The sequence below is a fragment of the Pygoscelis adeliae genome, unplaced genomic scaffold (assembly GCF_000699105.1).
Source record: "Pygoscelis adeliae isolate BGI_AS28 unplaced genomic scaffold, ASM69910v1 Scaffold356, whole genome shotgun sequence".
Lineage (NCBI taxonomy): Eukaryota > Metazoa > Chordata > Aves > Sphenisciformes > Spheniscidae > Pygoscelis > Pygoscelis adeliae.
Genome location: NW_008824949.1, coordinates 1208026 through 1232397, shown reverse-complemented (window position 1 = coordinate 1232397; position 24372 = coordinate 1208026). Strand labels below are relative to the sequence as shown.

At 42.4% G+C, this 24372-nt stretch overlaps 1 protein-coding gene across 1 annotated transcript in view; it reads right to left on the bottom strand.

Moving 5' to 3' along the window:
* The window catches only part of SMOC1 (SPARC related modular calcium binding 1), a 179932-nt gene that overhangs the window by 83145 nt on the left and 72415 nt on the right, over positions 1–24372 (bottom strand). The window contains exons 3-4 of the mRNA XM_009325595.1: positions 15994–16165; positions 7642–7754 (exon numbers count right to left, since the gene is read on the bottom strand). Of these exons, the coding sequence (XP_009323870.1) occupies positions 7642–7754; positions 15994–16165 (285 nt within the window). The remainder of the gene's footprint in view (positions 1–7641; positions 7755–15993; positions 16166–24372) is intronic.

Sequence of the window (24372 nt, the reverse complement as noted above, 5' to 3'; positions counted from 1 at the left end):
CTCTTCCAAAATACATGTTAGAAAAAGTACGTTTGACTTTTTTTGGCTCTCAGTCTTCTAAAGCTAAGCTCTGTGTCAGAGAAAATACATTATCAATTTTATATACAAAATAAACTTGACTGCTAACCAAGCTGCAGCTACAGAATACTCATTACTGGTGGAAAGGCACACAGAGTTTGACATCTCAAATTAACATACACCTGTCCAACAGCTGAGCATTTTAAGTTACATAGTAGGGAAATAGATAAATAAAACCTGCAAATCATTTGAGGTCTTCCAACAGATTCCCCACCAACATCTACACTTTCCCCCCCCCCAAAAAAAAAAAAAAAAAAAAATCAAACTGCAGTTTAAAGCCCTGCAAGCACTTGAATCCCTGATCTTGCAGGACACTGTTCCTATTTTTCAGGGGTGAGATATGCCATCTCAACTGTGCCTCAATTGAAGGATGAAAAGCACGAGGGACAAACCCAACAAAAATTGCTCTGCCACCACTGCCCAAATTAAGAGTGTAGCAGCAGCTCCTCTATTCTCCCCTGCCATTACGATGTGTGAAATCAAACAGCAGCTAACATACTAGCCATCCGCCACATGAATAAACACCTGCTCTCATCAAGTTCATTACAATATGAAAACATTAAAATTACAGTCACTGGCAGACTCCTCTGCCTCTTAATTTCCTGAGGGAAAAAGAAGCCGCTGTTTGGGTTTCTGCAGTATCTCACTAGCAATGCCAGAATCAGATTCCCAAGCAGTCCAAAGCTTCTCAACAAGCAAGCAGCAGCATCTCTTTACAGCCATTTGACAAAGGAGGATCAAGGGGTTATTTCCAAAACATAAACTGTAAATGGGAGAGAAATTGTATGCACATGTATGAGGGAGAGAACAGGGGCAAAGCAGTAATGCTGTGACGGCTGAAACCAGTCACTACGGAGTTATAGAAAGCAGAAGTTTGCTTTAAGAGGCTTGAGAGCACCTTGGACAAGCACTGGGCCGAGCACAGGAACAGCAACACTTAGACTAGCCTTTCACTGCTGTTCAGACGAAGAGTTTGGTAACCGATTCCTATCCCATCACAGGTAAGACAAATATTTCCTGTCTCCTTCCATAATGGAGGGCAGAGAGGAGAAGGGAAGAAAAACATTCCTTCTGCATTCAAAGCAATACTTCTATGAGAGAAGAAAAAAAACACATCCAGTTTTTGAACGGCTCTGCTGAGGGTGAGGGCAGGCAGCAGAGCTACTGCCTGCACTCACAGCATGAGGCAAGACTCCAAACCCTGGCTGCACCCAGGTGCTCCTTGTAAACACTGTAAAAAGAGCTAAATAAATTGTTCCAAGCCAGTAAGTCATCTGGTCTGGCCCAGAGCACAGAAGCCGCAGTGTCACACAGCAATTCTTTAATCAAGCCTTTCCTTTGGTTCAAGCTATTGAGGCTCATCTAGAAAGTCCTCTGAACCCACCTAAGTAGCACACAATCAACACACTGGCTTGATGGCTATTTATCCTAACTCTAAGTGGTGATGCCTCGGTTCTGGTTTAAGTGTCTTGTTGTACTGCTTAGACCCTGGATCTTGTCTTACCTTCTGCTAGATTAAGAGTCAGCTGACTATTGTCAGAAGCCTGCCTTGCCTTTACGGACAATTTTAGGGAGCTATGAATCAATCTGCATCTTAAGTTCAAGCTTCTTTGGGACTGCAACACCTTAAATCATTTTTATCACTTTTTCTGTTCCCTGCTCACATGTAATTCTTCCCAAATGATGTTGTGCAGACAAATATGCCCACCAGGGCTTTATGCAGCAGCCACCTCCCTCAAGTCTATGCACCATTCAAGAAATGCTTGCTCCACAGGAATTTCACTATTCGTATAACCAGGGAAAGAAGTGGTTTGTGGCAAAAGAATCTTAGCTATGGTCAAGGGCATTCCCAACACACACTCTGGCACAGATACCATTTTTAGCTTAGGAGAAGGATCCTCAAGAGAGGTTCTCTGCTTCTGACACAGAATGTGACCCTTTAAAGTTAAGAATGATCTTACATTGTCACTTCCCTTAAGGATGTCCACTCCTGCTTTAAGAATCTGTTCCTTTGCTTTCTTGAGTGGTACTTCTTGACGAAATGCCATATATAACCAAAGTTTCTATGTCCCTACCCATCCATGGGTTATCTTTAGCTCAGTATACAAACGAGAAACACAATGAGAGCTGCAGGAAGAAAGCAAGCGCATAAGTAGCAGACAAATCTGCAGAGCAGTATTCAGAGAGCTCCAGCTACAGTCTTTCATAGAAGGGATATCTTTTAATAAAAAAAGCCAGAACCATATACTAATTAAAGCCCAGATTCTTTATGAAGAAAGTTTCTTTAATCTAGCAAGACAGTGTTCTTTCCTTCTGAAAGGAGAGGTTAAGTCCTTGAGAGCTTTGTTTTGCTAGAGTATGAACACTGAATAATGCAATAGACAGCATCCAGGGAACGCAGGATATGTCTACACGGTGCCCCGCAGCACCATGCTGCATTAAGAAATGAGTTCGTAATTCTGCCCAGCATCATGCTACACTAGCCAATGCAGAGGAACAGACTTGGATCGTGAAGTCACACTGAAGGCTGAGAGGGTTCCCCACATCTTTATAAAGGGGTCTGTTTGTGAGACTTAGGAGAAATCACTACTTTGTACACGCATTAGCATAGCACAGAATGAAACTATTGCTATAGACTGTAATATAGATTAACAGACTTGTATTACCAGATGTGGGAGTGCTCTGGAAGCTATCTGATAACAGAAAACTGTTCTGACAATGTCAGCCCAGTCACCGATTCCATCATAAGATGACAGGTTTGACTGATGCACTCGCTTTAAGAAAAATCTCAGTGCTGCATAGTAAATGCACCAGCAGCTGCAGTTTTGAGAGCCCTAAACTCAAAGAAACTCTCCAAGGAGACCTGCTGTCAGTCACTTGTATGCAGGCTTGCAAGGAAAAGAAACCACAGCTAGACAGTGGAAAGTGGCGGCAAATAGCAAGACACACCACAAAAAGCTCCACAAGACTACAGCCCCAAAGCAGGGTTAACATTATTCATGTTCATATTAATCTGTCTGAAGCGGATCCCGTTTAAAACCTCAGCAACCTTTTCTAAAAAAACTGCTTGGGGGAAAACTATGAAGAATGCAAGTCTCAGCCCATGGCAACGAGCCCAATGGCACTAGGCAGCAAAAGAAAGTGTGCAGATTACCCAATAGAGCCTGTTGTTTATGAAGAACAGATCACAGCAGGTTAAGTGCAGCATGGAAAGGGAATGGCATTTATGCAAAATACAGCATAACAGCAAAAAAGAGAGAGCAAGTCTTGGGAACAGAAACTGGTTTTAGTCATGTCCAATTTTGCACCACAGTACGTGACCTCAGTTTTATACAATTAATCAAATTACTCATATCAAACAAACATTCTATGTTGCGAATAACTCAAATTTTAACTGCATGCTTGTATTACTGTGGGCTAAGTGCAGAGAGCTTTTGTTATAGAATCATAGAATCGTTTAGGTTGGAAAAGATCGGGTCCAACTGTTAACCTAGCACTGCCAAGTCCACCACTAAAACCATGTCCCTAAGCACCACATCTACACATTTTTTAAATACCTCCAGGGATGGTGACTCAACCACTTCCCTGGGCAGCCTGTTCCAATGCTTGATAACCCTTTCGGTGAAGAAATTTTTCCTAATACCCGATCTAAACCTCCCCGGTGCAACTTGAGGCCACTTCCTCTTGTCTTATCACTTGTTACTTGGGAGAAGAGACTGACAGTTACATACACAGACTGAAATACAAAGAAATAGCAATTCCAGAGCAATTCATCAGGTCTTCTCCCATTTACAGTCATCCCATCATACCTGCAATGCCACCACCTCTTCCATGCTGCAAATCCATGCCACATTTTTAGATGTGTAGGCAGTGCTAAAAAAGGATAAGATCTTTGCAATACACAAACTCCCAGAATAAGGGAAGCTGCACACATGGTGCATAGAAACAGTTATGAAAACCAGTGAATTAACAGGTGCCTGCTCCTCTTCATGCAGTACACAAAACCCATTATAACTAGCCGTGCCTAGGAAAACTGGCCATCCAAGCAATAGAATTGGTGGCAACACCTCTTTTCAGTCTAGATTTTACAGACAATGAAAAAAAGACAGATTATACAAGTCTTTAAGACACACAGGATGTATCTCTAATGCAGGGTTTAAATGCAAGCCAAACCAAGGTCTTTGCCTTCAGGCCCTCTTCCTTTTCACCCTTGTTACCACATCTAACCGTTGGGTCTGAGAGTCAGTTGCCCTGCAGAGAAGTAGGAGGAGATAAGGTGAGCATGGTCTCCCCTCTGCAGCCGCTGCCCGTCACAGAACAGCAGAGTAGCTATGTTCTCTTCACCACCCTACAGCCCCATCCAATTTGCAGTGGATCAGGCCCCAAATTCACACAGTTTTGTGCTGCGTGCAATTCCAGGAGCTGGAAAGGACAGACTTGAGCTGCTTTCAGAGGAACAGCCTCACTTAGTGCTGCTTTCAATGTTTACCCATAGTGATTGCAATTTAGTTTCTAATCAAGAGGATGATGATAAACCAAAAAAGCAACAGTTCAATCTGGTTAAGACCAAGCAGGTTCTGTGAACATATGGTTACCACTACCAAATGCAGCTCCCAAATCTGCACTGTTCATGTTTTTCACTCCTCCAAAACTTCCAAGAATTTGCAACAATCAATTAGACAAAACCCCAGACTTTTTGAAGTCTGATAGCAAGGATGATGATGGGGGTCTGAACACCTACTGTGTATGCATCTCAAAAAAGAGGCTCAGCTCAAGACCTTAAAGCAAGTCATCCACATCTTTAGAGAGTGCTAAAACAATTAAGACATTTGATATTCTAAATATATGCACGTATCTTTGTTTCCCCTCTGATCAGAATTTTTCTTCTACCCAAAATATTCCTCCAATAACAGCTACATAGAAGGGGGGGAAGTTGTTGAAAAGATTTCCCTAGCCAACTCTACATACAGGGTATACCCTGAATCGTATGCATCTGCTTAGATTCTTGCTGGGATGGGGATTCAAGGTTGAAGAGCATGGTGGGTATTTCCCCTAGAAACTTCGTTGAGAGATGCTCTGTTCTGGACTTCCCAACTGAGATTTTGGAGTTTGGATGGAGCAACTCTCTGGGTATTGAACCAGAATAAACTAATAACAGTCCAGAGCTGACTTCAGCAAGGCCTCAGGGACTTCAAGAACTGGCCTACACAGCTTCCCTGCAGAGCAGAAGCCGGGGCTGCCAATTCTCTGCACAAGAGATGCAATATCCAAACCACCTCCACCAGATGAGACCTATTAATGAATTCCTGGAAGCAAAAACTGTTTAGACTGTTCACCAAAATTCTAATTTTTATACATAATTTTAAAATCAAAGTTTAATTCATTTGGACCAGAAGCTAAAGAAATATTTGTTTCAAATGCAGGTTGAAACCAGTTAGCTTCCTCAGACATTGTTTTTCATTCCAATCTTATGCAGGGACAATGACCTTAAATGCTGCAATATAAACAATGAAGCTGGTTCCTGAAGTATGTGGAACATGGGGTATTTTTACGATCCAGGGAATTATATGAATTTCAGTTAATTCTAGCTACAAAGGCATCAGAGGCTTCCTTTATCATGCCAGGTAAAACAAAAGCATTTTAGTGTTCACAGATAGGTCTGAACGGAGGAAGAATGTGAAATATCGCTTGGCTGCCAGCTGTAAAGACACAATTTTTGTAAGCAGTTTCATGCTGCCCCTCCACTGGCAACCCACACTGGCCAGGGAATGTGCAGGAAAGAGGCCCATCAACTGCTCCGCAATCCAGGCACCGGTACAAACCTTCCAAATAAACCTGTCTGAAACAAAGCTTTATCAACTGCACTCTCAATCCAGCTTATTAGGATAAAAATTTCACCTGCACCCCGTACTTTACTCTCCAAGAGGTTGATGGACAGCTGACAGAGACATTGGAAAGTCAGCTTTCCTTCATAAAGTTTAATATGGAACACTTAGTTGGCCGACTGTGTTAGGTTTTATAAGTATTCCCCTCCAGTGCCAACGTAACCTGAGCAGCTCTACACAAAATCAAATTTCAACAATTGAGAGTGTCGTTAGACTGTCAGAAACTGCAGCCACCTTCTCTCTTACCCCCACCTTCCCAAAATGGTCCACACTGTACACAAATATGATGCTGCTCCAAAGAAGTATGCAAAGTTGGCAGGATGGATAAAACTTTTCCCACTTCACCATTAAAAAACAAAACAAAAACACTCCCACACACCAGATAATGGGAGGGTAAGGTTGAGGGGGGAATAAAAATTTTTGGTAGGTTATCACAAAAAATCTCTCCTTTCTTTCCCCAGGCATCACAAAGCGTTTGAACCAACCCCAAAGCTTTTTGTGTCTCATCTTTTTGAAGCCAATATTGATTATATTTTGGAATTATTTTTTTTACCTTAAAAAGACTTTGCAAACAGTAACTAATGAATCCTACAATTTCTGAGGCACAAGATCTCTAGGGCAGTGCTAGATATAAGGAAGCTAAGGCAAAAAAAGTTGTGTGATTTACCTAAGTTCACAAAGTAGAGGTCATCAGGGTTGCAGGATTTTGGCTTTTGAGATGCATGCCAAACTGAGCAGAGAGCATACTCCTCCTACCTGTTAGGGAACTGCACATGAGCCATTTTTAACACCCAGTTCAGTTAGGGCTGGGACATGACTCAATATGCTAGTGGTAACAGAACCAAGTATTACTCTTGATTTCTACCCTGCCTTGGCAAACTACTCTTCCTCTCAAAATCTCCTTCATGAGGGCTTTCTTTTTGCCATAACTACTTCAACTTCTCTGAAATTCTGTAGGACCTCTCCCAGTCCAACTATTTCTGAAGGATGCTCAGTGAACAGGACTGACTATTCATTTTTCAGATATTAATGGCCAACAAAGCATAAGCCTCCTCTGCTACCCCTCCTGAGATAATTGCTTCTCAAGAGAAGCAGCATTATGAAAGAGTCTACAATCCCAGCACATCATTAGTTTCAGCAAGTGAACAGTGAAGAATCAAAAACCCAAACAAAGCACTCATCACCTCTCCGCCAGACCCCCAAACCACTACAGGGCATAGAACAAGAAAGAGGAGTCTGTCACTAACAAGTACCCTGCAGAGGGAAGAGGCTCAATAGACCACTCTTTTTGCTGGGATAGATGAAGCACAGGTAACAGCAGAAGCTTGGTCCACCCTGTTCTGTGAGTGCCACAGCTGTCTTTGCAGCTCATCTTCTGGGAAAATTGACCTCCCATGCAACTTGGTTTTGTTTCTGTGCTATGCTGGAGATTGATGCCATTTGTTTCTGTGCTACACTTGAGGTGGATGCCTTTACATATGTATGTGTCTTTTAAGGTATGGTGACCGAATCAAAGCTTCCAGTTGGTTAAACAAGCCCCCAGCTTTCAGCACTTTCACCTGAGTAATTGAGTCAGAGTGCGTACCCATGCTGCTACCATCACTTGGCTCATGCCTTAACAGTGAATCTCCTGCAGCCCACTGGGAGCCTGGCTGAAGGAAGCCAATAGAAATTTTACCTGCGTGAACGATCCATCCTCATTGCATTCTGGGATGAAAACTGCTTCCTGGGGCTTCTTTGCCTGTTCCAGTGCTTGAGCTCTCTCTAATCGACACTTGCTTTGGCCAGCATCTACAAAGGGAAAAGCAAAACCCACTTAGATTGCAAACACCATTTGGCCTCTTCAAAAGCTACCACATGCACCATGCAGCTGCAGGGGGAAAAAACCCCAAACAAACAAACATAAGGTATCAAGGACCATTACCTGCACATTAACGAGGCAGCTATGGAGTTAGCACTCATGATCCCAAGGACAAATAAGAACCTAGAAAATCAATCTATGAGCCAGTTAATGAAGAGCTGCCTAATTTCCTAGGCGATAGTTTTTATGGTCATCCAAGGGCTTTGGAAGCTTCTTCCAACAAGTGCTGGAACACAACCTCCACGCAGTGAAAGGCCTTCCCAGAGGGGAGTTGTATTTCTGTTAATATCAACAGCCTGAAACTGGATGGCTGAGCATAAGCCAAGTAATTCAGGCCCAGAAGTGAGCAACGTGGAAGAAGGTATGGCCCCAGCAAAGCCTCTTCTCTGAGCAACTCTCCCAGTAAGATGCTAAAATAACCAGCCACCCATCTGAACTTCCACCTTTGTGTGGTTCAGGTAAGGTAGATATGCCATTGCCTGTGCTTTCCTGAAACCCAGCTTCCACCTCTAGTCCCAGTGTGTAGAGCCAGGTGTGCATTATACTTTCTCTTATCAGTTACTCACTTTACTGCCAAGAAAAAAAAAAACAAACAATATTGCTCTGGTTTTTTGAGAGTGTAAAAAAAGCAGAGCTTGAAGGGGTTAAGATCTCAGCTCTGCACTTGTTTCAGATGATGGCAGCATGTAGCATGACCTTAACCCCTTCCAGGTCCAGCTCACTGTTACAGAGCATAGACCCAGATAAGCCTAACATGTATGACTGATGAGTCAGAGGAGAGTTCTGCCCTGCAAAGATACAGATTGACTCAGTGTTTACATTTAAAAACGTGATATCTAACAGTACTGCTGTTCAGTCTAGAAAGAGAAGAAAAAACCAAACATCTGTTTCCATGGGACTCTGACACAGGGACTAGCACCTTCTTCCTTTTCCCATTAATCCACCAACTGAAAGATTTTCAGTGCAGAAACTGCAAAATCTGATCATCAGAATCTTTCAGCAGTTTCATAGGGAGTGATCAAGGTTGAATCCCCATTCTACCAGGCACGGAAGTCACACTGGTTAAAATTTCCACTGGATCCCTGAAGATCCCATATTCTGCTTCACAGATCACATGAACTTCAACAACAGAATCACTAATACCAGCACTGAATTAGAAAGCCAGTCTGGGTTCTCAGATCGACTGAATTCACATTGCATCACAATAGAAGCGATTTCCATCTAACCATATCTAGACGCAGAAACCAATGACAATGCTGTAAATAGTTTTGATAAAGACATAGACCAACGCTTTCAAGCTGAGTACTTTATTTACACAACTGATGACTCAAGAGACTAAGTTTCCGGTTTGCCAACACAGTTTCGTTTTAAACATATCACATTATTCACCAAGGAGGATTTTACAAGTCTTCTGAAATTATGGAAATCAAACCCTTCTCTTTGGAAAAAGTCATTATTGATAGCAATAGTATTCAGCACAGATGCCTGTAGCTTAGGCACTGGGTTACAAATCAAGAGTGCCTATATCAACTCTGCCACTGACCCACTGAATGACTACAAGTCGGTCACCTCACCTCCGTATGACCTTGTGTCCCTTCATGATCCTATGTCACTGTCATCTTTAGACTGTAATTTGTTTGTGGGGTGTTTGCACAATACCCTTAGCACATGGAGCTTTGATCTCAGGTGAACTTATTATGAGCTTGTATAAAGAGCAAGATTTTTACTCACAGAATGAAAACACTTTCTTGAATAAAATTTACGCTGAATTTAGAGAAGCAGGTTTTTTTTTCTAATTAGCCATGATATAACCTCTAAGCTGGAATCTCCCTTTTCCCTCTGCTTGCCAAAGTGACCAGATGATCAGACCTTATTTGCACCCCTCCACTGGCAAACAGTCCTACCAGCAGTACTGACCCTTCCAACACATGCTCATTCTTTCAGCTGAAAAGAAAGCACTGCCAATGCTGTTAACTGGAACATCTATCACCTGCAGATCTCCTGTTCAAGCTTAAGAGTCTAATCTTGCTTGTCATGACATAGGACCTTATTACAAAACCAGATGGTATGGCTGCACCTTCTGTTTTATAGCTAGCTGTCCAACTAAAAACACCTTCAAGTTCTGCTTCACAGGAGACAGCTAAGTAGCAAAAAAAAAAAATCAGCATAGATTATGCAGATCTGCACGTATAAGGAAAGAAAAAAAAAGAGTTGCGAATTTCTCACATGACAATCAAAGCACAGATTCACACATGAAAGTGTGTTTTCTAGTCTCTCCATTTGAGGATACAGGACTGCAGACAGGCATATCTGGTTCTTCTCCTGAACATAAAACAGAAGCGTAAAGCATTTCCACATAGCATCTACTTTAGTGCTGGCACACTCACAACTTCATGACTGAAACTGGATGCTTCACCACATAGCTGGTAGGAACAAACATTTTGCAGTATCCCCTGTAGTACAAATACATTAGAAGCCCAGGCAGAGGGGAGACTAACTCAGATCTTTGTCCAGTTTGTCTAATGAGCAGACAAACGTGCACACAATCAAGCCCTTACTATAAGGAGAAGATAATATAAACATGTTACTACTAAGGTGACTATGTCCCTCCTGGCAATTTTAACTGGCCTTTATAGATTGAACTCTCTACTACCACCCAGTAAACCACACTGCGTAGCACACCACCACTACACCACAGCGTTTAAGAGCTCATCGTTGTTGCAGCATCCTCTTTTGCAATTCAACCCTTGGCTCAAATGATATCTCTTCACAAATTGCTGCTGAAGTGCAGAGAAAACAGACAATTTTTCTCCTGTTCATGAACACTCAGCCCTGATTACTTCTACCGTCCTCCCTCATTGATTTCCAAAGGTCATGCCAGTCCTTTTACAGCCTTGACTTGGAACAACCACCTATATACTGTGCTGGCTGGAGAGGTGTGTGCATACCGCTATCTTTTTTGTCTGTCATTTCACAGTTCAGTTCCAGTAAAAACAGTGCCTTTAATATCAACATTTACCAGTTTGTTTTTAAAAGAACTGTCAATCCTTCTCTTCCTCACTCCACAGGCTGGTATTTTTATAATGTTTGCATCAACATGGGATTTCAGTGGGATGACTTCACCTTGCTATTTTTGCTTTGTTAATTAGAAAATGTAAAGTATTACATAAGTGCCAAGTGTTAAAAAGTAGCTGCCAAATAGCTCACCCCAAATAAGATGCATTACAAATTTTACTAAAGCCTGATGTTATGATGTAGATTCATATACCACATTCTGCATTTTGATTGTTTACCTGAGTGTTTCAGCACTTTTTCTTCCCTCTTCTTAAAAATGTTCTCTGGAGTATCAAACACCAAGCTTATAAAACAGAATGGCATTAATACATTCCAGTTTTGCAGTCCAGACAGACTAAATAGGACTTTCTCCCCTCCCATACATAAGGTGAAAAACCAAAACAGGATGACTTTTTTAAAAGCAGAGCTGTTTAATAATTTGACTTTAAATATCTTCAAACTTAGGACAGATTTACTACAGCTCAGAAAGCTGCCTTTTAAAGAAAATTCATTCTCAAGTTGGTAGCTGGCAACTAGGAGATTGTGAACTACAAGTGATGTTTTTGACATCTGTGGCCTAATCTGCAGAATGCAGGTGCACATAACTTTGGATTTTGCAATGAAGTTGGTTAGTTACCATGGTTGATCTTATCAATGAGCAGTTTATTCAAATGAGACCACCATGTCTCTCATAATATACACAGTACACTCCTGAATAGGCCCCAAGAATTCCAGCATTCTCTCCTTAACAAGTAGAGGCAGTTTTGACACCATACAACATCATGGCGTAAAGACCCAACCTATCCTAATAATACAAAGTACAACATCTCCAGGCATCCACATAACACTAGCAGCAAATCTACACAGTGCAACCACAAAAATCTAGCTATTTTAGTTCTACTTTGTTTTTATCAAAAGCTCAAAGGGCAAAAATTGATCCAAGCAGCTTTTGAACTATTTCTAGTTCCATTAGGTAACTGTCTCACGTACAGGCCAGGTCCCCACCAGGCATGAAGCAGACCAGCTACACTGAAGTCAGCAGATTCATACCCATTTACTCCAGCCAGTGATCTGTGTCTTTGCCTCAAGCAGGCAAAAATAGAACCTGAGCAAACTACAAACACATGTCCATCTGTCCTACAGGGTGTCAATCATTCTCCACTCCCCATTGTTTTCCACTTAATTTCTGACGAGTCTTATACCTGCAATCTCCAACTTCTTTCCTTTCATGCTGATGTGCTTTGCTCCTTCTTTGATACCGACATACCATTTCTACTCCAGAGTTCCCTAATTTATTTGGAGCATACTTAAAAACATGCCTAAATTTGCAAAGTGATTGAAAGCATCATTTCAGATTTTGAATGACTAACTGCTGCCAAGGAGGGACCCACTTTATTCTCCCTTGACTAGGAATAAGAAAGTTCAAAACACATGGATCTAGCAAGTGGACAAAATAAAAAAGTGATTTCAAAATATCATCTCTGTCCAACAAGAACAGTAGGTAGAAGAGGAAGACTACCTTGAAACAACCCATCACTAGTCAGAAGGAGACCTTCCTTCCCAGCACATTAGCCAAAAGTTGTGTTCATCCAGGTGTCCCAGGAGATGGGCTGAAGACCCCTGTTACAATTCCCACCAGTAACTTAGATAGGTTCATTCTACATAGTGCCTTGTGATCTAAGAACAAGCTCTTTACCAGCAGACTTTCAAAACCAACCATTATAAATCTAAAGGGAAGTTTTTAGAACACTCCCACACCTTTTTTTTTTTTAATTAAATAGGCCAAACAAGTTCCTAGAAGCCAACCAGTTAACAGAGAACTTAAATGTGTTTTAAGCCACAGATATGCAATATACCCTAACAACTACTGCATAATCTTGACAACTTGCCAAGACTCTTTTAACAAGTATTTGTCCTTCATACCTTCAAAGTTTTGAGGCAGAACTCTTATTTGACATCAGATCTTAAGATGCCTGCTGACAAAAGATCCAGGTAGGAGTGCTTGGCTGTGTATTTTACACACAGCTAGCCATCTGGAACTATTCTCTGGAATCTCAGTGAGGCTCCATTTGTCATGGATGCTGTAGTTTGATCATTTTAAGCTACTCCTGACTTTTAACCCTTTGTGATGTGTGAGTGAGGGTTCGGAGGGAGTTCAGGTAATTTAGCAGTGAAGGAATTCCATTGAAAAGCATGTGAGGAAGCTAGCAAGGAGCAAGAGCTGAATAAGAGTTATAGTTCCCAAAGGGCTGGCAAGATTTCATCTTTTAAGGTCCTTAGCTTCTTGAGAGAGAGCAGAGAGCTAAGCTGAATCAAAAAGGTTCTGTTCTCACATGGAAACCATTCTACTTGCCTTGGCACAAGCACAGTTCAAGTTATCAGCATATGAAATTGGAAACCTATGACAATCTGGGGTGCAGCACTATGCCTTGCTATCCACAATATACTTCCTCTTTTCCTTATTTTAGTTACCTGGGTTTTTTTTTCCCCCTCAGAGAAGGAAGCACAAGTTAAAATTGCTCATTTCATAAAGATAAGTTCTTGGATACGGTATCTATCACAGTTGCATGTAACTGGGCTTGATGGCCCATGGGATCCCTTCCAGTTCTATGGGAGTTCCCCCGTAGAGCATCTCTGTCATGCAGAAGGAATGAAGGCTGTTCAGGGTAAACCTGGTGCCCTACTGCAGCAGTAGAAGGTGCTCGAACACTGCTGGTGATACCTTCCTTTGTGCGAGTACGAGATACAGACCTGGCCAACCACCTATAGTTAGGCACACCTGTCCCACAACTGTGTATTTGCCAAGAACAGCGATCTTTATGCACAACTAGAGGTCATATTCCTAATGCGACTAGAAAAACAAAATGCCTTTCAATAGCAGCACACATGGAAATTAGCAGTAAGGTTAAATTTGAATGTGATAGTTAAAAGAATATTCCTACTTCCCAGGGATTCATGGAGTATTAGTGGTTTAAAAGCAAGACTTGCAGCTGTCAAACACTCCCAGGTTATTAGGTACTGTATAGTACCACCGGGTAAGAGGAAAGCAGAACGAGTAGTTTCAGCTAAACATTTCAGTTGTGTCAGAGAGCAGAATGGAAAGTATACTTTACCTGTGCTTAAAACAAAAAAGTCTTTAGTTACTTCTTTGGGACTCTACAATCACAATATACAGTAGGCTGTGTAGTTTGGCAATCAACATTCTCTACTTCCAGAAACAGACACTTTTACATATGGATGTACCACATTTCAGATCCCATGTTTTAAGTGACTGAACAGTGCTAGTTTATATGCCAATATCAGCTACGGAGTTGCTTATCTAAGCCACTCTGCTCAAGTGATGAAAGCAAAAGCAGGACTCCCACCCTACCACTTCTTACTGTGATACTCTGTGCTGGTTTTGGCTGGGATGGACTTAGTTTTCTTCACAGTAGCTAGTATGGGTCTATGTTTTGGATTTGTGCTGAAAACAGTGTTGATAACACAGGGATGTTTTCATTACTGTTGAGCAGTGCTTACACAGAGTCAAGGCCTTTTCTGCTCCTCACACAACCCCACCAGCGAGGAGGCTGTGGGTGCACTAGAAGTTGGGAGGGGACACAGCCGGGACAGGTGACCCCAACTGACCAAAGGGATATTCCACACCATGTGATGTCATGCTCAGCATATAAAGCTGCGAGAAAAAGAAGGAAGGGGGGGGACGTTCGGAGTTATTGTGTTTTGTCTTCCCAAGTAACCATTACGCGTGATGGAGCCCTGCTTTCCTGGGGATGGCTGAACACCTGCCTGCCGATGGGAAGCAGTGAATGAATTTCTTGTTTTGCTTTGCTTGCGTGTGCACAGCTTTTGTTTTACCTGTTAAACTGCTTTATCTCACCCCACGAGTTTTCTTACTTTTACTCTTCTGATTCTCTCGCCCGTCCCACAGAGGGGGAGTGAGCAAGCAGCTGTGTGGAGCTTAGTTGCTGGCTGGGGTTAAACCATGGCATACTCAAAAATGCATCACTTGCAAGAACAGTCCAACCACTTCTTGGGCCCTGGGAAGAAAGCTTCTGAGTTTCCAGTACTCAGAAAGCAGCATGATTCAAAGGCCTTTTTCTATGCTATGGAAGAGAAGTTGCCATAAAGCAACCCAGTGGTGAAAAAGAAAAAAAAAAATCATACAAATAAGCTTTTTTCCCCATGAGAAAATGTTTAAGAGAGAAATATTTGAGGTCATGCTCATAATTCACCTAAACTATAAAGCTTGTCAATACACTGAAAAGGGATTTCCATTTTAGAACAAGTAATTCTGACAAAGATACATTTTTATAATAGTAAAAAAAACTTCATAAACAAAAGTCAGGCTTAAACATATGCCTATTTATCCTTCCACGGGGATTTTAATGAGTTTCTCCTGTCACTTTAACCAATTGCTAAAAACATCTGTGCCATCTGCCCTCTGAGTCAATTGTGCTCTCAGAAAATGCACTGAACTTGATTTTTCACTTCAGTGCAGAAGCAAACCATTTGTGTGACAAGACACCAGTATTCCTTAAAAAAGCTGCAACTTCATCTTTAGACTATGCTGAAGAGCTGAATTGAGAGAAAAACAATATTCTCACTTTTAAGTAGATGTGTAACAGCAAACAGGCAAAAGAGAGGCCATGTAAAGCCTTGCATGCATTCTGTCTTTTTAGTTAGTTCAGCACAGAAAGGCTATGTATGTCTGAAAAGGGACTAGACATCTAGTGTGCACCACACATTCTTCCCCACTCTGCATTCCTATCACTCAAAGGTATCTCAGTTCCTCACCGGCACAGGTAGCAAGGAAGATCTCTTCTTTCAGGATTTGACTTTGCATTTCCATGGGGCCAGCTCCTTCTGCTCTGCAGACACATATTTCTGCCCTTTTTCAGTGATGTCTCTGGCTCCTTTGCCTTCTTTCATTGATAATTCGGTTGGTTCTTACTCCTGCCACCTAAACGCAGACTCAGATACCCATGCTCACATGAACGCACAATTTCAGTCAGATTACTCACAGAGCATGGTACTAAACTCAAGGGTCTAAGAATCCAGTTTCTTGTAAAGTAGGACTCCCATTCCTCCCCTCAAAGGCATTTGAAATCCACCTACCTTTGCACCGGCCACGATGTGTCACGCTCAGACTTGACTCCCGACATTTGGCTCTCTGGTAGTCACACATTGACTCGTATGTTCTGCCATCAGAGGCACAGAGGGGTTTGGACTGGGACCTGGAGCAATGCAGGTTACACTGTGGGTCTCTGTCACGGTCACTTATTAAAAACTGAAGAAGTGAAAAAAGGAGGGAGGGAGAAAAAAAATATATTGGTTTTGTTTGGTTTCCCAAAACAGAGCACAGTGTATTTTGTTTTTATCACAACAGCAATATGGTCTATAATGCAGTTTAAGCTGCCTACCAAAGCTGACTTTGCCTGAAGGGAACTTAAAATGAAACACGTACATCTTTAAAAAAAAAAATTAAGGGTCTTTGCTGTTCCATTTTCTTTAATAGAACGGAAACATTACTCACTCTGCCTCACCTCTGAAAACATAAGATGTGCAAAGCCAAACACAACCCACACGGGAAGGGCAATACTGAGTCACAAGAGCCCAGCTCGCCCAGCACCCTGCCGCAAACAGTATCTGGTACTAGACAATTTTAGTCAGAGGTGCAAGAAACTTATCACCGAGGATGGAGGAACCCAAATAACCTATCAAGATTGGCCTTGGTAGTTGAACCATGGATGTGGCCAGCTTTATATCACTAGTTGTTTGTTTTTAAAGCATTACTTATGTCATCTGTGGATACCACCTGCAACAGTATACCTGCACACTCCCAAAGCCACGTTCTGTTCCTTCCCAATGACATCCTGCCCAGCTGGCAATTGCATTCCATGCATCCCACAATCTAATTGCACACTATGTGAAAAGCTATTTCCTTTCAGAAGTTTGAATTTGTCATCTTTCTGAATACCTCTTCTTCCCGAGCATTCAGTTTGGATGCAGCCTGTTTTGTGTAAATGTGGCACTCCTTTCTTGTCAGTCTCTCAATGCGAACAACCCCAGTCTCCCAATTCCTCGCCTAGACTTCCTCCATACCACGATCGCTGCTGTTTCCCTTCTCTGAAGGCAGCTTGGCTTCTGCCTTATCTTTTGGAGATGAGGAAACCCAAAATGCACATGAATGAGTCCCCATTTTCTGTCTGCTTGTTCCCTGCAAATCCCAACATCTGGCAGTAGTTTACTGTTGTACCCTCAGCTGTAGTCTAAGCTGCCTATAGGAATACCCAGGTCTCTTTCCCAAGTTCATACTGTCTTCCTGAGGACTGACTGCCAGTCTTCTTTCCATAACCATTGGAAGAGTTTCACCAGGACATGATGGTAGCAGCCCTTTTCACTTCCCATGCTACCCCAGCTTAGTGGTTAGTCAGTCAGACCTTTATTACCCAAACCCAACCACCTGCTCACAGGAAGATTTCAGGGGACTCTTGAAACAAGTCCCATGAGGATTAAGCAAAGAAAAGGGAAGTTAAACCTGTCTTGCACTTCCCCTTCCCAAGCTCCCATCTCTTAAGCCTCTCGCAAGCCTGGGGGGACCAGAGTTGCTCTCTAATACACCAATATCCCAGCTCACTATCAAAGCAGTTATGAGCTCAGCAGTTCAGAGCTGGCTGGCAAGTGGGTACTGACTGACACCCCGCCTGCATGCACAGAGCCTCAGCTCTCCAAGTGTGTTGATAGCTGGATGCCTTACAGGGAAGTGTGAGTCATTGCCATAATCACCTTGGCATTACAGTTGCCTACAAAGCTGTCTGCTCTATGCTTTGAGGTTAAAGCTGCTGAAAAAACATTGCCTGAAGCCTAGTTTGGGTTGGTTTTTAACCACTCCAAGAACATGTATTTCTGAAATTTGTTTTTTGACATTTAAAAAAAAAAAATTCATTCACCCCCTTTCTCTCCCCAATTAAATGAGAAAAACAATTGAGAAGTTGCATATTTTCATATAAAAACATATTAGCTCTGTACTGCTAGATCTTCTGAAGACTCATGCATTACTAAAAACCCTATTTAAACATGACAGCTGGGAAAAGTAAGCAAGGTCTGCACTTGTTTTAATTTGGGTGGGGCAAACCTTTTTAAAAAAATCTCATCTGTCAGAGACTTGCCAAAATTTGTAACAGCACAGAGTTTTTAAAATGTTTTTGTTCCTTTTCTGCAACACTTTCTATAACCTGGCAACACCTGTTCCAAATGGGAAATTGGAAAATTTAAACCTGAAGGCAATTTTAAATGGTTTATAGAGACCTGGACTAGACTATAAAAACACTAAAGCTGGACCAGATTTTTGCCTAGTTCTTGTCAGGGGCTGGACCATTACAAGTTAGCTTGGAATTGCTCTGGCTACAATAATGTCTTTCTGTAGCCCCTGAGGTGCAAAGATCACCAGTGACTCTAAACATACAGCAAAAAGCAGTAGACTGAAGATGCTGAAGCTTCCTCCCAGTGTGTCAGAGACCCTGAAAGACTCACAAAGCTTTTCAGCTGTCTGTATAAACAGAATTTAAAAGCAGAGCTGTCTGACAGCACAGTATGGTGCACACACAGCAATTAAATATTCAGTTAAACACAGAAGCCATTCTGGTTTAGAAGGAACACACGCATCTGCCATTTATCACAACTTCAAGGACTTGAGCTACTGGCATGAAACTTTTTGTAAATTCCCTGTGTCAGAAGCTGAGTTTCACAGAGGTGCACCAAAAAAGCTAGAATACTGGTTCTTAGCATCAAACTATATTACGAACTTACTGAAAACTCAGCTTGTATCAGGAACTCACCTAAGCCTTCTGCAACCTGTACCAAAATATTTAGTATAGAGGGGCCTTGCAGGCCAGGAACACCCCTCCTTCCAGAAAGGGCATCTCTGAAGAACAGAAAGTCCTTCTCAGGGCTGACAAACAAGCTAAACCTAAGGCTATGGAACAGCTTTCCTCTGGTGCCTCCTCGCAGAGGGATGGGGAGGAACAGCTCAGCATTGATTAATTATGAGGGCCTGAGGAAACATGCAGAGCACCCCAATGCAGTCTATGAAGTTCTTGCCTACCCAAATTAAGCCAAGAACCACGTTATAAAAAAAAAAAAGTATCAAAGCCTTTTTAGCATTTGTAATTTGGATTACAGTAGGGAGCCCACACAGCACGTTAGGTGCTTTCCAGACACTGAAGATGCCACACCTGCCTTGCCAAAAAAGTTTATGGTTTACGTAGTTGCACAAGATGGTGCTTGTTTTGTTCAGCTAGATTGTAACTGTAAGTCTGCATTAATTTCCAGAAGGATCCAGGATCATGCCTGTCTGATCAGGGTTCTTCTCATGTGATCAGACAGCACTGCCAGAAAGGCTGGATCTCCTGGAGATATTACTGAAGGGCTTCAAAAACTCCCCCTTACAGTAGGACACCTGCTCCACTGTAGCTCAGAGCCCTTGCCTTTGCTCAGCAGACCTGCCAGCTTTCAGATAGTAAAATGGTGGTTCTTTGTCCCGTTTTAGCTGGTAAGCGTTCATGCTACAGAAATGATCATCAACACAGACCATCCAGAGACATTTAACATACTACCTGTTTTGAGTGCCCATCCCCTTCCACCCAGCACAGAGTTTTCTTTCTAGCATTTTGCCTGTCTGAGAGCACGACAACTGCCCTCCTTCGTAAGCAACCTCAGCCACTTGAAGAAAAACACTGGATGAACGCTGAAATATGTGTCTGCCCATGGGGAGAGCACTCGAGTATATTGTTTTAACAGCTACAGCTACAATTCGTAAGTTACTCATTCCCAGTTCTTTATTCCCACTTCGAGCAAGCAGGCACCCCTTTTCCAAGGAGCACAGCCCTGCTCCAAAAGAGCACCTTGGTCACTGCAGGAGATACTGCTGAGCCAGGCAGACGGCTGCGAGCAATGTGCACCAGGTGGCTTGATGCCTGGCTACCAACCCTCCAAAGACACGGCCGAGACAGTAACATGATTCTCTGGTCCCTTCAGGGGAAGAGTAGCAAGATAAAGTATTCTGCCTTTAACACCAGATGTCCTATCATGACCCTCAAAGCTCAAATCAAAGCTTGATGTCCTAACAGCTTCAGGACACCCACACGAACAGGCTTTGCAAACAACAGAATCAACACTCACAGAGCAGTGCTTGGTGCTGTGTACACAGTCACGCAATGTGAACAGATCTGGACTCGGGGAAAAAGTAACCCTGCAAACATGTGCAGCACCAGCAGGTTTCCAAGATTCATCTAGAAAGAAGAGGGAAATAATTATCTTAGTTCTGAGATTTCTCAAAGCATCTTCTTGATATCTGTGTTCCCATTTGTTTCAGAACAGACTACATCCAAAACAAATGGGACTGGAGATGGCATCACTGGCTTAGTTCTTTTCTCTCCTCCCTTTTCCTCCATGAGAGAAGAACTATTAAAAGCAGAACTAAAAAAAACAAAACACAAACAAAAAACCACACACAACCCACACACACACTCTAACACAAAACCCCACAAAAACTAGCAGGAACAATCTATTTTCCAGGGAAATGTTAAAATTGACGAGACTGCAAATGGGATCCCTTGAATGTAGACTCAATACTAAAATAAGCATAAGTAACACTAGTATTAGACAACAGTATTTGTATTTTCATAGCATTTGCTTACATTAAGGGAGCCTGCACAGCTCCTACACCAGTCAGTTTGAGTCCCTGCCCTAAAGAGCTTCCAGTTCAATGTAGCGCTCCGAGCATCTTTTTATGTCAAACGTTGTATCTGTGTAAGGACAAAAACCTCCTTCTTTAGCAAATACATTTACACAGGTGCTTGCAGAAACCACTTCCCAAACTACTTTCTGCTTCTTCAGACTTGAAAAGAAAAAGGAAAGATAAGAGGTCAGAATGAAGTTAACTTTGCCAACAAAGCATATCTGTTCTTTTTCTCCACACCTCAACACCACTGCTGACAAACAACAAACACTGATTAAAGGGTTTTTAATGCCTGTGAAGGAAAGCAGACTCCCTGCCAGCTGCACAGCAGCTGGGAACACTTGTGTTATTTAGCAGAGAAAGGTCTGACCCCACAAGTGAAAATGAGCTTGGTGGTCACTCATTCTATTCACCATCTGGGTACATTATAAGCACAAACAGAACAGCACAGCCCTTTGTGATGGAGGTAACAAGAAATGGCCAAGGCACTGCAGTACCAGAGTAGCATGCTTTAGCAAGGCTTCAGGGGAAAGAGAGAGCAAGGGACACAAGTGACATGAATATGAGAAAGTGGAAATCTATTAAGAAACACACCTACAACACAAGAGTCCACTACAAATCGAAATAGAGGTGCCTCTGCTGTTTAGCAGCTTCACTTCTGAATAGTACTGCAGGCTGCTGCCTAACAAAAATGAGGAGTAGAGAGATCAAGAAAACAGCAGGAGTAAGGCATTGCACGTGTTTTGGCAGACTTCAAGTTCGAAGACCCTTAGAATACATCTTTGGAAAAAGTGATCGATCTAGGTATGTTCATATGACACAGCTCACCCACCCATTTGTCTAAGCGCTCAGACTGGCCTGTCTTCAGTGCAAATGAGCAAGTCCTTCCTGGGGAGAATTCCCCAGGAAAACCATACCATTTTGTACATTAGATGAGACTATAAACTTCTGGACATTTTTGTTGCTGTTGGAAAGCATCTTTTTCACATTTCCTAGTTTTAACCTCACAGATTTATGCCTTGGTTTCAGGCTTCAAACTGGTGCAACCAGCCATACTGGAGGCGGAGCTGGAGCCAAGTTCCAGTTTTAATCACGGCTAGACTCTCAGCCCCATGGCAGGTTGCCTACAGGGCACAAGGACTTCAACTTCAACCATGGGTTTGGGACTTCAGCCAAGTTTCCTGCCATGGAACCAGAAGCCTAGCAGGCCTCAAAGGTGTCAAAGATCCTGCTCTAAGCCAGAAACCTGAAATGCTTGGCTTCTAGAAATACAAAGAGAAAATCTGAAAGCCTTAGAAACTCTGGCAGAGATGGGACTGTCAGGGCTTGTGGTCTTCCATGTGCAGAAAGATATCAATGAGCCAGAACCACCACAACTCCCCACAGCTGACCAGCGTGTCCAGCCTCTATGCTGAAAGTGCCCATGCAGCCTCAGAACCTATCTAGTGAAAAAAAGGCTTTCAAAGTGAGCTTCCTGGGAAGTCTGTCATGTGTTTTGGGGCAGAGGGAGGAAGAGATTGATTTATTTTAATATTCCCTTTTTGGAAATGCCCACAAGTTTGTATTTCGCTCACATCTGGACAACTTTGGTTTCAGAATGTTTTCAAACCAAAGTTTCTCAAAGTCTTGCATCTTAACCTGCCGGCAGTGTGCCCGGGCGGCCAAGAAGGCCAATGGCATCCTGGCCTGTATCAGAAATAGTGTGGCCAGCAGGAGCAGGGAAGTGATCGTGCCCCTGTACTCGGCACTGGTGGGGCCGCACCTCGAATACTGTGTTCAGTTTTGGGCCCCTCACTACAAGAAGGACATCGAGGTGCTGGAGCATGTCCAGAGAAGGGCAACGAAGCTGGTGAGGGGTCTGGAGAACAAGTCTTATGAGGAGCGGCTGAGGGAACTGGGGTTGTTTAGCCTGGAGAAAAGGAGGCTGAGGGGAGACCTCATCACTCTCTACAACTACCTGAAAGGAGGTTGTAGCGAGGTGGGTGTCGGTCTCTTCTCCCAGGTAACTGGCGATAGGACGAGAGGAAATGGCCTCAAGTTGCACCAGGGGAGGTTTAGATTGGATGTGAGGAAAAATTTCTTTACTGAAAGAGTGGTTAAACATTGGAACAGGCTGCCCAGGGAAGTGGTTGAGTCACCACCCCTGGAAGTATTTAAAAGACATGTAGATGCGGCACTTAGGGACATGGCTTAGTGGGCATGGTGGTGTTGGGTTGACAGTTGGACTCGATGATCTTAGAGGTCTTTTCCAACCTTAATGATTCTATGATTAACAATTTCCAGTCCTTGTGTGGGTGTTTTCTAGCATCCTACAGTTTTATACTGAGACTTAAGGCTTTCCCAACAAATTTTAGAAGGGCACAGCACTTTCCCCAGAGAGGAGGGGCTTACAAGAAGGTTATTGTAATACTTTTATTCCTTGAGTCATCCCACCTGCAAAGTGAAGAGTCTAGCCTAAGTTAAAGCACCACTTATGTTTCAACCTCAGGCCCCCAGCTGTGCAAACAAGAATGGGTTCAAAGCATACAGCCTGTGCTTGAGGATGGGAAAGGCTGGGCAAACATATGGGATCACACCATAAAGCAGGCAAACTCTAGATATATTTGTATGAGTTGAATTCAAGACAGTTTTCTGCCCTTACAGGCCAGAAACCTCATTTTTCTACAGCGATTCTCCTTTCCCCCCACCATCCTCCCTCCATCTTTTTTTTGTGTAAGCCACTACAATGAAGGAGAGCACTTAAGTATTGTGCTTCATCTGCTGGAGAACTTCTAGCTAGGAAATAATACTTTGGTTTTCTTCACAAACTGATCCCCAAACATGACGCAGCAGCTGTGCTCTGCTTTTAGAAGATAAGGTACTAGATCTAAAGAAGTTGCCTAACAGCATATTTGAAGAGCCCACCTATGACAAATGGTTCAGGAGAAACCCTTAAAATCAGACCTAATCCCAGAGAAGTTCTATTGGGGTTTTTGTTGTTGTGTTTTTGTTTTTAACAGAAGAGAAAAAGCCATTGCAGTCAGGGAGTGAACTTCTAAAATCATCTCTCTTTTTTGCTTTTGAGGTGCAAGTTTATGCAAGTGCTTAACTACAGTTGACTTGTGGGAAGGAAAAATGCCAGTGACATCAAGGACAAGAAATTCATTTCAGAATTTAAAATAATCCCTTTTTCCACAGAATTTTTATCCAAAGTCTGTATCACCTTTATAAAAAGTTACTTCAATTTTATAAACATCAAGTTTGTTTAAGCATCTCATAAGTTGTACCACAGATCAGTATACCGATCAACTGAACAGAGGAGGAAACCAAAACTCTAACACACAAAATAGAAGTTTCAGCTGAAAACACACATTTCTAACACAGTACTTCTAAGCCTTTCTAGTAAGTTTGGCAATATTAAGGTAGAGACTGATTTAACTCCTTTGAAATAACATTACTTCAGCTTCTATCAAAGCTCACTCTCTTACTCAGATTATTCTTGCAGCCAAAATGACATGTAAGCCTAGAACAAACTTGAGATTAAATTTAATTTGTCAAACACATTGACAAGAGAAGGCATGTTTGACTTGGACTATTTCTTCTCTTTAGCTTTGCTACTATACATGTTGAACCAGATAGAAAATCCAGATGTTTGCATAGTCAGGCAATGAACTTCTTGTCCCAGAGAAAGCTACGGCAAAACTTCCATTGACACAAAAGGTAGAATCTTGTCTTTAGTAAATTCTATTGTTTAATAACCTGATCCAGTCTTCCTG